We start from the raw sequence: 16,226 nt of genomic DNA, 5'->3' as shown, positions 1-16,226 counted from the left end.
TAAACAATTTAACAAAAGATTTATATAGAATTTACTGCAGCAAAACAGTAACTCATTTACAAGACTAGCTTACAAACTCAAGTCTTTTAGGAGAGCAACATTCATAGTACATTTGTTATTAAATATTCACACTCACATGCATGCAGACCTGGAGAAGTATGTATCAGATATCTCTGTGAAAAATGCCCCTTGAATTCAGTGAAGAGCTCCCATCAGATGATTTTGGATCTTCTCAATGGGCAAAGGGTTGAGCCTCGAGCAGTGGGGCTGTCAGCCCAGGATCTGTCGTTGCCCGGTGATCCTCCAAGTGTGACAAAGCTGGGAGTTCACTGGCTCTGAGAGGGAGGCTGCTGGCTGCAGCCCACGGTGCTCCTGGAGAGCTCAAAGGGTCCTAATCAGGACTGCCTTTATATCGGGTTGCAAGAGAGTGAGCTTTAGTCATGATAATATCCCATCCTAGCCACGATTTGGGTTGGAAACTTTCCTCAAGAGAGCTCGACCCTGGTGCTGTTGAAGGCCGAGGCCTACTGAACATTTCTCAGCTCATAGTGTGACCTGAGGGGCTGGGGGGAGGGATGCACCATCACAAGCAAGAGTCAAAAATCAAGCTTAGGGTATGAAGAAAAATTGCAAGAAAAGCAAGTGTGGTTAGACCACAAGCAATGAATGTCTCATTTGTAATTTTGGAAGATTAAAACAAAGCCAAATCCAAAAAAGCTATTGAAATATGTAATTTCCCTGAGGTGAACACAGATGGGATCAGTAAGGACACAGCTGTTGCAAGCCACCAGTCTTGAGATTTCTTGTCTCTCTTTCTATGTACCATAACATAGTAACTGGGTGTGAGAGCATGGTCTGTCCGTGCATTTTTTTTAGTTTTGCTGGTTGACCACTTTCTACCAGACACAATACAGGCTGAAAGCAAAACAGTGTCAAAGAACTCTTCTTGTCTATTGATAATTGTAACATAAATGTAGGAAGAATTAGGACTATTGTGCATTATTGCTGTAGGGTAGTACTGTATAAGGGAGATTATTGCAAAGATTTTGTCAGTTCAAGGGGTTTTTTCCTACTATAAGTGCTTCTGTTCCTTCATGACCATCGGCATTCTTTAGAGACATTGGAGATGTAGAACTTGTGAAGCAGGAATAAATTCCCCCTCCTAAGCAGCTGTGTCACTCCGAATCCAAGCATAAAGACAAATCCTACCAATTCCACCACTGTCCAGGTTGTAATGAAAGCAGGAGATTTGCAGAAGGGCTGGAGGGGGGGAACCTTAATTTGCTGGTTTTGTTGCAGAGCAACTGATAATGCCTGCAGAAGGAAGTTGCAACCAGTGTGCTTACTGAACTTGAAGGTAAACACAGTCGTTGCAGTCAGCAGACACAAAAAAGGAGAGCTCCAACAGATTCTCCAACAAATAAGGATGCTCCAACAGATCCTGAGAGCACAACTCCTGTGTGTGCAGGGTGAGGTTAGTGTTCACTGCACGTCTCAGACCTTAAGGGAGTACATAGTACCCCATGTAAGGGTACATAGTTGATTTATGCAAAATGGTCCAGAATTTTATGTTTCACATCCAGAATTCCATAGATTGAGTCCTCAGATAATTAAAAATGGATAGAAAACAGAGATTAGCAGTTATGAAGATAGATGCATGTTTCTGACCTGGAGGGTTAGTCTAGAATGGTGGTTATATATTGAAGTTGTTCTTTTCTATCTTGATTTCTCAGAGAAAATAAAAAAACGTCTCTTTTTAGAGACAACTATGGTCTGGCTTGCAGACTTTAAGAATGTTTGAAAGTGGCTCGCAGGCTTTAAGAATGTTTGTTGCCTTTCATAATGAGATGCTTGTGATGTACTTAAAAAGTATTCAATATTTTGTAAAAGCAAATGTGATTGCATTTTTTGGGAAATAATTTTCTGAACTAGAATTAGATTGCGTGTCTGGGTGAAGCAGCAGTTACCAAGATTTCTGCAGTATCCACAACTTACAGCTTCCTGTAGTTCAGCAGTCCAAATTTTCTGAATTTCAGCAAAAGCAGCTGCAATTAGGCCACAATAGTATTTTTTGTTTGTTTGTTTTGTCAGCTAAATATATAAAAAAGTCATTACAGGGTTTTGTCTCTTATTGTTTGATCTCCCATCTGGGTATGATGGGTAAGAAATAATGTGTAATTCATAAAGACAGTCCAGTGTAATATATTTTTTGCTTGTAACCTATCAAATACAAAAATAATAAGAGTTCAGTACATTGATGCCTTAAGGTATTTCTTAAAGAAAATACAATAGATTTATGGATTATTGCTGTATTGCTTTCAGCCACTACCATAACTAAGACAATTTCAGTGGTGTGCTGGAGACCTCATTTTACTATAAGGTTACAAAGTTCTTTTCTATTCATTGCAGGAAAATTGTAGCTGTTTTGGGGGTTTTGACTATGGTGAAGGAATGCTGTTCCGTAAGAGGCTCCAAAGTTACTTGTAATGCTGTACAAATCTGAATTTTTAGAAACAGTTGGGCAAAATCAGAAGTAACTGAGTCTAGTTTTGAAGAGCAGGCAGTATACATACATACAATCACTAGCAAAAAGATCTCTTGAGGATTTGATTATGAGACCTCATTACGAGACCTCCTCTTTCAGGAGCCTTGAAAGTAAATATTTAGCTCTCAGCTGTGACAGCAACATCTCTATTTGTGCATATTGGGTTGATAAGCCACACATTAAACATATTTATTTATGTAGTACATAAGGAAGATACTGCCTTTATGAACTAGCAACAAAAATTCATCTACAAGGAAGGAACTCGTATACTGGAAATGAAAACTTGTGACAATCTCAGGAGTGTCTCCAGCTTCCAGCATGATGAAGGAAAGACAAATACCAGTGAATTGCTTCCAGTGAAACAAGACCTTGAGACCTGTGAGGCAGAGCCATTGAGGGTCAGCAGGGGAGCCATGAAAAGGGGTCCTAGAATACTTTAATTGCCTAGGTTGGTAAAATGACCAGGGAAAGGAGTTGTTACCAAATGCATACAGGGAAAAAAAAGCACTAGAAAGAAGAGCTGTTCAAGCTAAGGAATAATATGCATACAAGGATGTGTCCTTGAATAAATATATGGTAGGCTTTAAAGCCATTATAAGAGTAAGGTCTCCTGTGAGAGTAAAGGAGAAACTACTCTGACCTACTTTTAAGCTGGAGTTCAGTAAATTTCTGAAAGAAAACCAAAAATTTGGCAGTGGTCACCTCTGTCAGGTTTATGGTTCTTGGCTTGCAGTAAGCGGGCTGGGCTATCATGGAAGGCAAGAAGGAATTGTCATGGAATTTGAGGTGCTAGACAATATTTTCTAATTAACTGCTAAGAATTGTGACAGTTAAAACTTTTGAAAGGCTTGCATGATGAGAATTTGCTTTGCTTTTTCTCTGTTGGTATGTGGCTATTCAGTTATTAGTATATTCATAGTACCTCTGTGGCTCTAGACATTAGTCCTTGATGCCCAAGGGAGAATTCACTGTAGTGCAGCAAATTGATGGTAACTGACACCACCTTCCTTTATTTCACAATCACCCACAAGTTCCAGAAACCACCTGTGACTGTATATTATTTAACAAGGTGAATTAACTAGTACAAAATGGGCAGAGATTCCTGTTTGAACACTGTTCAGACACCTGCAACAGCAGAACCACTGACTCATTGTAGAAGATCATTGGAGTGGGAAATTTCTTACCCACTAGGTGTTAACCATAGCTGGGCAGAGGAGGAGGTGATGTGTAAATGTGTCAAGCCAGAATAGTGCCAGAATGGTAAAAAACCCCTAATCTTCTCAGCACTATAAGACTACACTGCATACACACTGAGACGCTAGGTTTTCCCCACTTGAGTAGAAATGAGATGGACAAGGTAAGATAAAGCTCCCAAACTTGACTTTCCACAGGGGTGGGGAGGTAAAATTTTCTGGAGATATAGCATAAAATATGCTAAATTTTAGCAGAGTGGGAAGGTAAGTGAGTAAAAGGGAGGAGAGGGCAGGGAGGATATTCTGGAGTGGTTCTTTATCCTCTTCCTTATGCACTTTGCCTTGCAGTCAAAGATAAATATGACCCTAGGAAGTGCAAGTGTGCAAAGATAAATATGACCCTTGGAAGTGCAAGAGGCTGCTTTTTTAGTGTTTATATTATTTTTATAGAAGACAAAAGGGTGAATTGGAGAAGTGGCTTAGCCAAATATTTGGTTCTATGTGTAAGATTTTCATCCAGTGTGGTAACCAGCATGACATACCACTCAGACTTCTGGAAGTGTGGCTTTCAAAACTATGTGTGGCTGGTGTTTCTGCTGTATTTCTAAAATGCATTTCTGATATAATTGTTGGACTCTTAGGCTTAATTTTTTGACTGTGGTAAGCCTTGGACTCTATGACAATTTGTACTCAAAATGAACAAAGTATGTTTTATGTCTTTAAGATGCATCTCTGTGAAAGTGCTATTTTTTTCTGATAATCTGAGTTTGAAAGAAGGGCTTTGACTTCAGCTGTGTTGCACTCTGTAATTCCTTAAAGTGAAGAGGGAACAGAAGTGCTTTTTTTTCAGTCAGACAGGACACCTTCAAAAGCTTAATTCTTTCTACTGAAATTTTTAGAGATAGATTGGAGGTTTTTTTAATTCATAAATCAAACATGTATTTTGCCATGGGGCAAAACACTGACTATAGTTTAGGAGACAATCACCAAGGTTGATCATCAGTGGGCTCAGGTTTGGAATAAGCAGAGAGCTAGAAATGCTCAGAACCCAACAGAATCAAGCATTAATACTGGTTATTGCATAAAGGAATGTGTGCATAAACAGAAGCAACATTGAAATGCCTTGTTGTGAAACAAACAGCCTTTCTAACCTTCCTGTGGAAACAGAGTGATTGACCCAATATACAGTACGGATAGAGAACTTCACACAAGAAAAGAAAAACAAGTCCCGCTGTTCTTGAAACAAGTCTGTTGCACACTGATGGACAAATATTTACATATCCTCTGTTTGAATAGGGATCATTGGGATCTTAATTGATGGCAAAGTGCTCTCACATGCTTTTGTGTAGTTTGGGTCACTGTGCAGTCAGTGTTTTTTGGGTTTTACATGCAAGCAGGAAGCCTGAAAGAGGGGGAGGGCTGTGTGAGACTGTGTATGCTGAAGTGCTCTGCCTTCCCAGCAGGTCCAAGGGGGACAAGTCACAGATGCCTCAGGTTCAGCAGGGCTTCTCTTCCCTCTCTGCCAAGGCTGTGTTTGGCTGACTAGTGAGGCTGAATAGGAGGACACAGATGGGAGGTACCAGCTCCCACTTACAGTGGGTGGGGAAGGCAGCTGGGGACATTATTGGTCAGGAGAACTCGATTCTTACTGTGAATATTATTGTATATTGGAATAATCTTGTAGATCTCAGGTATTCCAGATTTTTGTGAACTGTCTAAAAGCAGCATATGGAATAAGAAAAGAAAGGAAACATTACCCTTCTTAAATGAAGCAAACTGAAAAAATCCAACACAATTTTGCACACAATGCAAGTAGAAGATTTTAGAACCCAAGAACCTTTGATCTCTTACTAGGAGGCGTTTCCTCTGTTCTTTTTTACAAGAAAGTGACCCAGAAATTTTCAACATAGTGCAACTAAACTAAGAAAGGAAGGGATGATGACTGTGAGGTAGAGGAAATTCCTGTAAAGGAAACAGATTCAACACAGTGCACAGCTAGAGCTAACCACAATTCTTAACCATGTTGGGTAGGACGTGCAAGTAAGATCTTGAGATAATTTTTTTTTAAATTATATGTCTTAGCTTTAGATTTTAGCCCTCCCTACCCTATCTGCGCAAGGTGAGTTCATTTTATTGCCTTTGAATGTGCATTTTAAAGTAAATTTGCTTTAATTGCTTGGTCAGGCAAAGAGTAGTGTCTTAGTAATTAGCTTCAATAAATATCCTTTTCCATTTTGTCGACAAGATAAGCTTTCTTCATCTCCTGTGTGGCTATTACTAATCTTAGTCCTAGAATCAGATTATGCTTGCCCTTCCACTGATATAAGTTGAATACAAGACACAGAAATTGGTAGTTTTGATGGTGAAGGGATTTTCATCAGAATCAGAATTGTATGATGGTAGGATTGTGGTATGCCACTCTCTACTAGACTCTAGAGATATTGTGAAACTTGGCACTGCTCTCAAGAAACTGATTTTGGTTTTTTTGCTTATATTTTATGTAAAAAGCTGAAGAAGACGGTGAAAGGAGACCTCATCACAGTGTACTACTGATCTCTTCACTGTGGTGACCAGTGACAGGACCCGGGGGAATGGCCTTTAGTTGTGTAAGGGAAGTTTGGGCTGGATCTTAAAAAAGCTTCTTTACCCCAGAGGGTGGCAGGGCACAGCACCAAGCCTGACAGAGTTAAAAAGGGCTGAGAGTTGGACTTGATGATTCCTATAGGTCCCTTCCAACTCAGCTTATTCTAATACTGTGAAAACTCTATGAAATAGAAATTTATTCTTTTCCTCTAACAGTACTTTAGGAGTTGAAACATAGGCAATATAATACAATCCCTATTTTTCACTTGCATTTTTTTAGCACAAGAAATTATGTGAAGATCACATGAATTTCCTTTGCACATACGATATTTTCCAATTAAGTGGCACTCTAAATTCCTAGACAAAGGATATGATAATATGGATGCGTACATGGCAGGAGAAGGTGGAGAGACTTTTGGTAACAAGTTGCCTGGAATAGAGTCCTTTCTTTCTCTGCTAGATACTGATAAAGAGAAAGAAGTCCTTGAGTAAACTGAGTCACTGAATTACCTAAGTGCACCTGAAGTGCAAATGCACCTGAATGCTGATTGCTGTCTGCTTCTGCTGTGAATTTCCCTCTTCCTGTCAAGAACACTTGCAAGACAACAATTATTAATTTCACATCCTACCATACTTTTTAAACACTATAAAAATGCAAGGATTACAAGATTTTCTAATAAAAATGTTATCAGTTAGCAAAAAAAAAAAAAAAAAAAAAAAAAAAAAAAAAAAAAAAAACCAAAAAAAACCCCAAAACCAAAACAGAAAAATCCCCAAAATGGCAGTGGTGTATTTTCCCACGCCTAGCTAAAGACAACAGAAAAACTGAAAAGATTCATTAGTCAACCTTCTCTTTGGCACTCCTTTGTGGTGACCTTTTGGAGCTTAAAGAAGGCATCATTAGTGTGACAGCAAATTGCAGAACAAAGAGATTATACATCACTGGCATTATTAAATGCTTTGTGAACCGTCACTTCATGTAGCTTCACTCCATTTGCCTGTATCTCCCCAGTTACACACAAATGGGAAGTTGGGAAGTAAATACTTGCACTGCTTGTCCTGTGCCAGGTCAGGCACTTCAAATAGCTTCTGGTGGCTTAACAGAGTCACAGGTGGCTTAACAGAGTCACAGGTGGCTTAATTAGTCACCAGGAAGGACCAGAACTGTCACACAAGAGAGACCGGTCCATTTGCCTGGGGTCAAGTGGCGTGCAGAGGACAGAGAAATAGATAATAAAATCATAGAACAAGCTGAGTTGGAAAGGACCCATCAGGATCACCAAGTCCAACTCCTGGCCCTACAAAGGACACCCCAAGAGTCACATCATGTGCCTTAGAGTGTTGTCTGAACACTTCTTGAAATCTGTCAGACTTGGTGTTGTGACCAATTCCCTGGGAAACCTGTTCCAGTGCCCAACCATCCTCTGGGTAAAGAACAATTTTCTGATATCCAACCTGAATTTCCCCTGACACAGCTTCATTTTGTCTCCTCGAGCCATGTCACTGGTCATGAGAATGAAGAGATCAGTGCTTGCTCCTCTGCTTTTGACAGCAGCAATTCCTGCTCACCTGCTCAAGGGACCACAGCACTGAACCACATAAAAGGCCCTTGGGTCTTGATTGATACCCCACCAGCATGCCTTTGCCATGTGGGCTGCTGGATGACATAACTCAAAACACCACTCTTGGTTTTATACACAATTAACATGGCTAGAGATGCAGCCTCAGTTAATGCCTTGAGAAAGGTCTTCACACGTGTCTTAAACCCAGATTTGAGAGTCAGGAATCATTCATCTTTTTGCACCAGATAAAAAAGCTGGATAAACTTATGGAGGGCTTTTTCCCAGTGCTGGTAGCAAAGTCACTTTATTGAGACATACATAGAGACATGGTCTTTCAGGATGACTTTAAAAAATATGTGGGGTGTTGAGAGTTAGCAGCCAACCTGTAACAAACAACCAGGATGAGGTCAGACAAATGAGTTCATTTACTTCCTGTGGCTTCTGAGCATAAAAATAGATCATTCACTTGCAAGGAATAGAGACATTCTGAAGAGAATGGTGACTAAAAGTTCTCCCCTCTGCACAAGACAGCTGCCTGGAAAAGTGCTGTGTGGGAGTTCTCATCAGCTCTCTCTGTAGCTCAGTGTGCACTGGAGGCTCTGCTGATGCTAACCAGTATGAGCAGTGTCTGATTTGCATGAGGTGCCAACAGACAAGGGACTAGCCTTTCCCCAACCTCTCTGCTTTTCCCTTGGGCTGATTCAGAGCCTCTATGACAGCACTGCAGATGCAGAGTCACTCTGTGGTCAAAGGAAAGGAAAAAAAACCCTCGAGGACTCTGTTGCACAACGCACAGCTGTGCAAATTGAACAGCAGCAAAGTGCTTTGCTCCTGAACCAGGCACTGCCTCTTTACTCCTGGAGTAGATGCTGCAGACATGTCAGTCATAGGCATTGGGTATGTCCTTACTAAACACTCAGGTTAAGCCATGGCTGTTGAATATGCACACTGGGCATATTCAGTGTGGCTGAGAAGGCTATGGGATGCAGATCAGACTTCTTAGTAGAAGAAGGAAAACACAGCAACATGGTTTGGGCTTTCACCTTGTACAGGGTACTGTCACATTGGGGTCTGATCTATCTGAGTGCTTTGTGGACCTGCTCCAAATCCCCTGGGTGTTCCCAGTCCCAGAGGGCAGCCCACAGAGCTGGTCCCTAATGCTGGTGTGGGTGTTGCCCTTCTCAGCAGGGCCCTGCCACCGCTGTTCAAGCAGTGCAACACAGCATTGTAGTGCAAAAGTCAGGCCTGATGCTGCACACCCAGGTACAACACAGAGGTGGAGAAGGGGTTTTAGGTTGCTCTGCTGGCCCTAGTAGGCATCCAAAGTATGCCCATTTTGGCTGGTAACAAAGCCCACTAGGAGCACGTCTCTTGGGACATGTGCCCATACAGGACACACTGAGGATTTTACTTCTGCATGGGTCTCCAGTCACATGGGCTCAATGCTGTTTGCAGCTGCAGCACATCTTCAGATTTGGTTTAATCCCAAAGGAATCTAATCTGGGCTTGTTGACCTTCAAGTTACAACAGCACTCCATGGATTTTTGGTGCCATTTTCGCTGTCTCAGTCTGTTGCTGATACGCATCATTAGCTGAAGGGTGATTATATTTGGCATCTTACCTCTCATCATAGAGAACATGCTCCTATCAAAGGAGGAAGGGTCTGCATTTTCACTCCAGAGGTGGAGTTCTGTGACTGTGTTCACAGGGGTCTTATGATGAGGGAAGAGATGAGGATCTGACTCCACATTTCAGAAGGCTTGATTTATTATTTTACGATATATATTATATTAAAACTATACTAAAAAAAATAGAAGAAAGTATTTCATCAGAAGGCTAGCTAAGAATAGAAAAAGAAAGAATGATAACAAAGGTTTGTGGCTCAGACTCTGAGCCAGCTCACAGTGACTGGTCATTAATTAGAAACAACCACATGAGAACAATCACAGATGCACCTGTTGCATTCCACAGCAGCAGATAATTATTGTTTACATTTTGTTCCTGAGGCCTCTCAGCTTCTCAGGAGGAAAAATCCTAAGGAAAGGATTTTTCATAAAAGATGTCTGGTAACAGAGTTCTGCATTGTTGGAGGTATGACTTGGAAATCCATCTGTAAGCAATTCTATGCAAGGTGTATTTAGAGAGACTGTTGCATATTCTTGAGTATTATCCATCCTGTATTTCTGTGAAATAATATGAGCAGGAAATGTGCTGCAAACTCCATTTAAAAAAACCCCACAATATGCAGGAAATAATGTTTGCAAAGTTATACAGAGGTACACAATGAAATATGCTATTTTATTGGACTTTTATTTACAAAAACACCCTGTTTTCCTCTTTTACAGAAAGCAAGATGATTCTTAAAGAAAATGTCTCCAAATATCAGCTGAAATTGATAAAGAAAATAATGCTCACTTTGTGCTGGATACTAACACTATTTGTCAGTGGGGTAGAAGTTAGAGAGATTAACTTGCCAGGTAAGAATCTGCTCCAGTGATGTTTGGTGTTTGTGGTGCTTTCTGAAAACTTAGAGAAGGAGATCTTAATTTTTCCTTGCTTTTGTGAGTTTTTCCTGCACATGTACATCCTTGTGTCAGACAAATAGCCTTTCTGCAAGCTTCTGAAGTATTGGTAATACAAGCTACCCTAAATTTGACTCAAAAGTCAGTTCCCCAATGAAAAGATTAAATGCAAAGGAGAGTTTCTGAGACCTAAATGAAACAAATGAATTGCATCTGTGACTTAGGTCTCCAGCATCTGGTCTAGTGAGGCAGGGACTGGGGAGAAGGAAAACAAAAGCAGAAAGAGAGTGATTTATCAAAGCCTTCCACACACACAATATACCTAGAGGAGCTTGATCCAGTTTAATGCACAGAGAGAAAATGAAACTGTAAAGGGTTTCCCAGGTGGGCAGGTAAGGAACAGATTTCATGACTTCCCTTCTGCTGGGGTGAAATCCTGCCATACTTTCAAAGGTCACAACAGCCTGATGGGCAGGATGGGCATTAGGGTGGCTGACCACACCTTTCAGAATTAAAAAATTGTGTCATTTTAGAGACAGTGACTGAAACATAGGAGGATAAATATTTATAAATATCAGTGACACAATAATGTTTGTCAGTCTTACCTTAAATAGGGCATGCGGTGGGCAGGTTCTGCTTCCTCAGGCTTATGTCAGCCCCTTCTCCATTAATACAGGGAGATCAAGAAGAGCTGAATCTGCTTTTCTACACAGCTGAGGTTTAACAGGTTAGCATACATGCCAAAGTCTACACATCACAGAAACTCTTCACATTAAGCTTTAGAAAAAAAAGCCTAATAAACCTTTGGAAACCTTTGGAATAAATTTTCAAGAGCATTGGCAAATTACATATATAAGGAAACTTATTTTTTATTAGTCCATATTCTGATCACATAAAGAAATATTCAACACAAGAAAGGTAAAGTTCTATTTTTGTTCCTAATTTTTTTTTTAATTTTTTCACCACAACTCTTCATTTTTTCAGATGGTACTGATATCTTACTGTCCTGCTTTTCAGAGTGTTCCCATGTTGAACCTCAAATATGGTATCGTGCAATTAATGGTGAGGAGTTTGTTCTACAATGTGCTTTACCACACAGAGATGCTACCAACATTTATAACAACTCACTTCTAAATCAACATAAGGTGAAATGGTTCTGGCACCAGAAAGATACAGAGACACTGAAGGCTATCAAGGAAAGCTCAAATCTGACTTTCCAAGGGGATGCACTTTGGTTTAAACCAATAAGGGACAGTGCTTCTGGAGTGTACATCTGTAGGATATGGTAAGTAATGGAGCAAAAAAGTAATGGAGTAAAGGAGTAAAAGGTTTTGGTTTTAAACCAATAAGGGACAGTGCTTCTGGAGTGTACATCTGTAGGATATGGTAAGTAATGGAGCAAAAAAGTAACGGAGTAAAGGAGTAAAAGGTTTCTATTTTTATGGGAGAATTATTGTTTTGGTTTGGTTTATGTATTAAATGTTTAACTTTTTTTTTGCTTTTCTTTTTTTTTTTTTTTTTTTTTTTAACATCACTCAGGGAAAAAATCCCATGTCTCAAAATTGTTTTGGATGTTCAGACAAAGAAGGCAGCAAAATGTTCAGGTCATGACACAAATATTCTATATCTGCTTGCTGGCAGTGGGAATTCAATAACCTGTCCTGGGACAAAATGTTACAACCACGTAAAAAAGCCAGATGTGAAATGGTACAAGGTAAGAGTCAGCCTCGCTGAGTGGAGGTGGAGCTTCAGGTCTGGTTAATGTCATGAGCCACAGTTCTTGAACCCTTCTTTGGCAGGCAATGCCAAAGAAATTCAACTCAAAACTAGAATCTTGGACTGATATATATCAAGTATTTAAAGAAGAGTTTTGAAGAAATTTGCCACAACCAAAACATTATTATAGGAAAGAGAAGCCAAGAAATCCTTGCTCTTCAGCTAAGAAATTTATTTAATTGAGAATTAAAATAGTTTTTTTACAAAACTGACATGATTGAAATGCAACATTTTAAGTTTTGTTTTGACATTTCAAATTTTGAAAATATCCAATATATCAAGGAAAAACTGACTTTGTTAGACACCAAATTATTTTAGGAATAATGTTTCAAATTGTTCTTTCCAAGACTTCTGTTTTAAACGCTATTGTACTGAACCACTACTGACACAGTATTTGTAAGGATGGTAATATAGCACCCGAACCTATATAAATGTGCAAAGGAAAATGACTAAAATTTGCAGTTGTGCATTTTCCTGCCTGGTATTATTTACATTATTTTACTATACCAAGTAGAATTATGATCTAGGCAAAGTTATTCTGCGTTTGCTTTAAAATTTTAAGTTATGTTTACCTACATCTTGATCTGAAGCCCACTGAAGTCGAGGAGCATCTTCACATTTGGGCTACTGTATTTTTTCAGGAACTTGATTTAAGGAAAATTCTTGCTGGTTTTGGTGGAATATGAATATATTAAGCTGAAAAATAGGGGTGCTTTTCAAAAATAGACCATTTTCACGCTTCTAAAAGTAGTGACAGTGTCCTCAGCCCATCCAAACTCATGGTTTACTTCTCATAAAATAACTTGAAAATATTTTCAAAATTATTTCTTTATGAAACAAAAATACCTAGTCCATAAAAAAGTGATCCTTTTTGTCACTCTTTAGTAATAGGAGTTTAATTTAGATCAGCTTCATGATTTCATATTTTTGCATCAACCATAAATTTTAAATAATTTTTTAAAAATCAAGGTTATTCACATATTTTTTAGTATAATTGAAAATTGTCCTCAGACTCCTAATACATCCCATTTTGGGTTTCAGTGGAAAGACTTTGGTTTAGCCCTTCTGCCATGAAAATCCTGTCCAAAAATATCAAAATATAATTTAATAACAGCAACAACAGCAAGGAAAAAAAAAACCAACTTTAATTCTTAGATATTATTCTCATTAGGATGGTCACCAGATAAAATACAGGCAAAGCAGACCAAGCCTAAAGCTCAAGCAGAATGAAATCTACTTGAATCCAACCTATGACAAAGATGCTGGAACATATGTGTGTGATTACACTCTGTCTGACAACATTACCAACTGGACAGTGAGAACTGCAGTAACAGTAGTAGTCATTGGTGAGTAATACAAAAACCCAGAATAAAATATCTAAAGTAAAACATGTTTTCTTTATTATGTTTATTTCTGTCTTTTGTTCAGGCTCTTGTCCTGAAAACCCATAAACTGAATTAGCTACAGGATCATTCAAATCCTCTTCCAAGTATTCTGAGGACATCTTGGGATGCCGACTAGAACATCCAATAGTAATAGCAGTAGGTCCTGTAGGAAAGCATAAATCTATTCTATATCCTGAACTGTATGGATGCAGTACAGCTGTTCCTGTATGAAAACAGCACAGGACTATTCCTCAGCATCCTGGTGGAAGGTAGGCCACTCTGTGAAAGGGAAAACAGGATTTAGGGAGCAAAAGAAATGTGTCAAGCGAGGCAACCTGGTTCTATGGTCTAGTGAAGAAACACTCCTCTGACATAGCATGGTCTAATGAGGATAATCAGCACTTTTCTGAAATAGGTGATCCTTTTTCCCCAGGTATATTAAGCATTTGTTTCTAAGACTTCAAGGGAAAAATGTATCCATCCCATCAGAACAGGAAACCATGTCTTACCAACCTGTGAGATCTCTGTGTGGTGGCTTAAAATACCTCTTGCTCTTTTACTCTTCCTTCTGGCTTTATTCCCACATAATTCTCCAGGCAGGCTTGGACTAGCTCTGCTTTTGTTCTGATCTGACTGTATTTGAGCTAACACATTGTCCTTCTCAGTTTTTTTCCCTCACTTTCTAGAGCAGTCAGAAAAATACTTAAAAGGCACGATATGCATCTTACCCTAGAACCCTGCAGTCTGGGGGAGACCCTCTTGCATTGGAGGTTGCCATGTGAGGGAAAGAGAAGGGACAGACACTAATCTCTTCTCTGTGGTGACCAGTGACAGAACCCAAGGGAATGGCCTCAAGTTGTGTCAGGAGAAGTTTAGGTCGGGTTTTGGGAAAAGGTTTTTTAGTTTTTTACCCAGAGAGTGGTTGGGCACTGGAACGGCTCCCCAGGGAAGTGGTCACAGCACCAGCCTGACAGGGTTCAAGAAGTGTTTGAGCAACACTGTCAGGCACAGAGTGTGACCCTTGGGGATGGTTCTGTGCAGGGCCGGGTGCTGAACTCGATCCTGTGGGTCCCTTTCAACTCAGCTTGTTCTGTGATTCTGTGCTACATTTCTCTGCTGTGACCTGGTTAAAAAAAAAAAGAAAAGAAAACAAAAAAACAGAACAAAAAGGTGTTTTGTGTGGCACTATTTCCTGCAGTATGGGACTTTCCTAGAATATCAGAGCTGTGGGTTTTATTGTACAACCCGTGGGTGTCATTATGTGTGCCCTTTGGCAGCCTGAGTTTTGAAAACAGCATGGCTATTTTGGTACAAGTATCTGTGCTTGGGAATGGGGTGTGCGTGTGCTCTGTTCATGCTTACTGGGCATGAAAAAAGGTTTGGCAGGGAACTGGTATGAGGATTGAACCCTTCAGGGGTTTTGCAAGAGGGGTTCCTAATTTTTTAATCCTAAATAATTTAAAGTGCAAAGTAGTTGCTGAGCTTCTCAGCTCATGTAAGAGGACAATGCCTCAAAATAAAAGAGGTAGCAGATGTTTGAGTAGCTACACAAATTTTGTTGTCCTTCTCTTGGACTTAGGTGTCCAAATTCCACCTAAATATTGAAAAATTAAACTTTAGGTTATTTTCTTTGATTTTCTGCACTGACAATAACTTTATACTTAATGATATTCTTGTTAATTGCAGCAAAAAACACTATTCATCCACCAAACCTTTTGTATCCCAATGGTGTTGTGATCCTCGAAGTAGAAGTTGGTAAGTTTCAATTCCTCCTCTAGAAGCAAATGAAAATATTAAATGAGGTATTGATAAATAATGACAGATCTTGAGAAAGCAAACCAGCTTTGCTTTCTAGGCTGTTTAAGAGAATAATATCCTGCAGGCATTTGTATTCTGTGTTCATTTGTTCCAGGCAAACCACTTGAGCTGGAATGTCGCGTACAGTTTGGGTTTGAAACAGTTTCTCCAATGAGAGTAACATGGAAACAAAACAACGAAGAGAATGTAAATGAGAAATTGAATCAGGAAACAATGTGAGAACCTCCTCCCCCATCCCTTCCAATATTCTGGTTACTACTACCACAAGCAGCTCTATAAGTCCTTCTGCAACAGCTTTACTGAATACATTTTATTGAAAAAACTTTAGATGGCACTTTTCTTTCACCTAGTAATGCCACTAGCAAGGGACAGGCATGTGACCTTCACATACAGAGGCACAAATTGATGGCCATAAAATCAAGAACTCAAACTGCATAATCTTAGCTCTTCTTAAAACTTTAGCTCACAAACAGCTTCAACATGAAGGGCTCCTGGTTGCCTGTTCCCACATCAGCTGTTTTCAAGTGTTCTTGTTTTCAAGTGTTCTTGAAAGCACAGTCTCTGTTGTGCCTTGCTAGCAATTCACACAATCTGCCTTTGGAAACTGCCTCTGAGTGCAGAATGAATCAGATCAGCAGAACAGTCCTGTGTACATGGAAGGGAGTTTGTGTGTCTCAGACATTGGGATGTTACAGACCAGGTCTGAGGGCTTGCAGCACTGAATTTCAGGACACTGAATTTTGTTTTTCTCCCTGGTGAGAATTAACCAGACCCTGCAGAGAAGAAACATGTGGGGGAAAGTTTCCTGTGACCTGGGGACAGCCTTTGTAGTGATTGCACTT

The 16,226-nt window shown here is 39.7% G+C and overlaps 1 protein-coding gene across 1 annotated transcript in view; it reads left to right on the top strand.

Annotated features, from left to right (window-relative positions):
- Window positions 1–16,226, top strand: part of LOC131080143 (interleukin-18 receptor accessory protein-like) — a 30,884-nt gene that overhangs the window by 7,633 nt on the left and 7,025 nt on the right. The window contains exons 6-11 of the mRNA XM_058018258.1: window positions 10,229–10,360; window positions 11,423–11,690; window positions 11,945–12,119; window positions 13,353–13,527; window positions 15,253–15,321; window positions 15,479–15,599. Of these exons, the coding sequence (XP_057874241.1) occupies window positions 10,229–10,360; window positions 11,423–11,690; window positions 11,945–12,119; window positions 13,353–13,527; window positions 15,253–15,321; window positions 15,479–15,599 (940 nt within the window). The remainder of the gene's footprint in view (window positions 1–10,228; window positions 10,361–11,422; window positions 11,691–11,944; window positions 12,120–13,352; window positions 13,528–15,252; window positions 15,322–15,478; window positions 15,600–16,226) is intronic.

The sequence above is a fragment of the Melospiza georgiana genome, chromosome 2 (genome assembly GCF_028018845.1).
Source record: "Melospiza georgiana isolate bMelGeo1 chromosome 2, bMelGeo1.pri, whole genome shotgun sequence".
In the NCBI taxonomy this organism is placed as follows: domain Eukaryota; kingdom Metazoa; phylum Chordata; class Aves; order Passeriformes; family Passerellidae; genus Melospiza; species Melospiza georgiana.
Note: the sequence above shows the minus strand (reverse complement) of the source record. Positions and strands in the feature narration are given on the sequence as shown.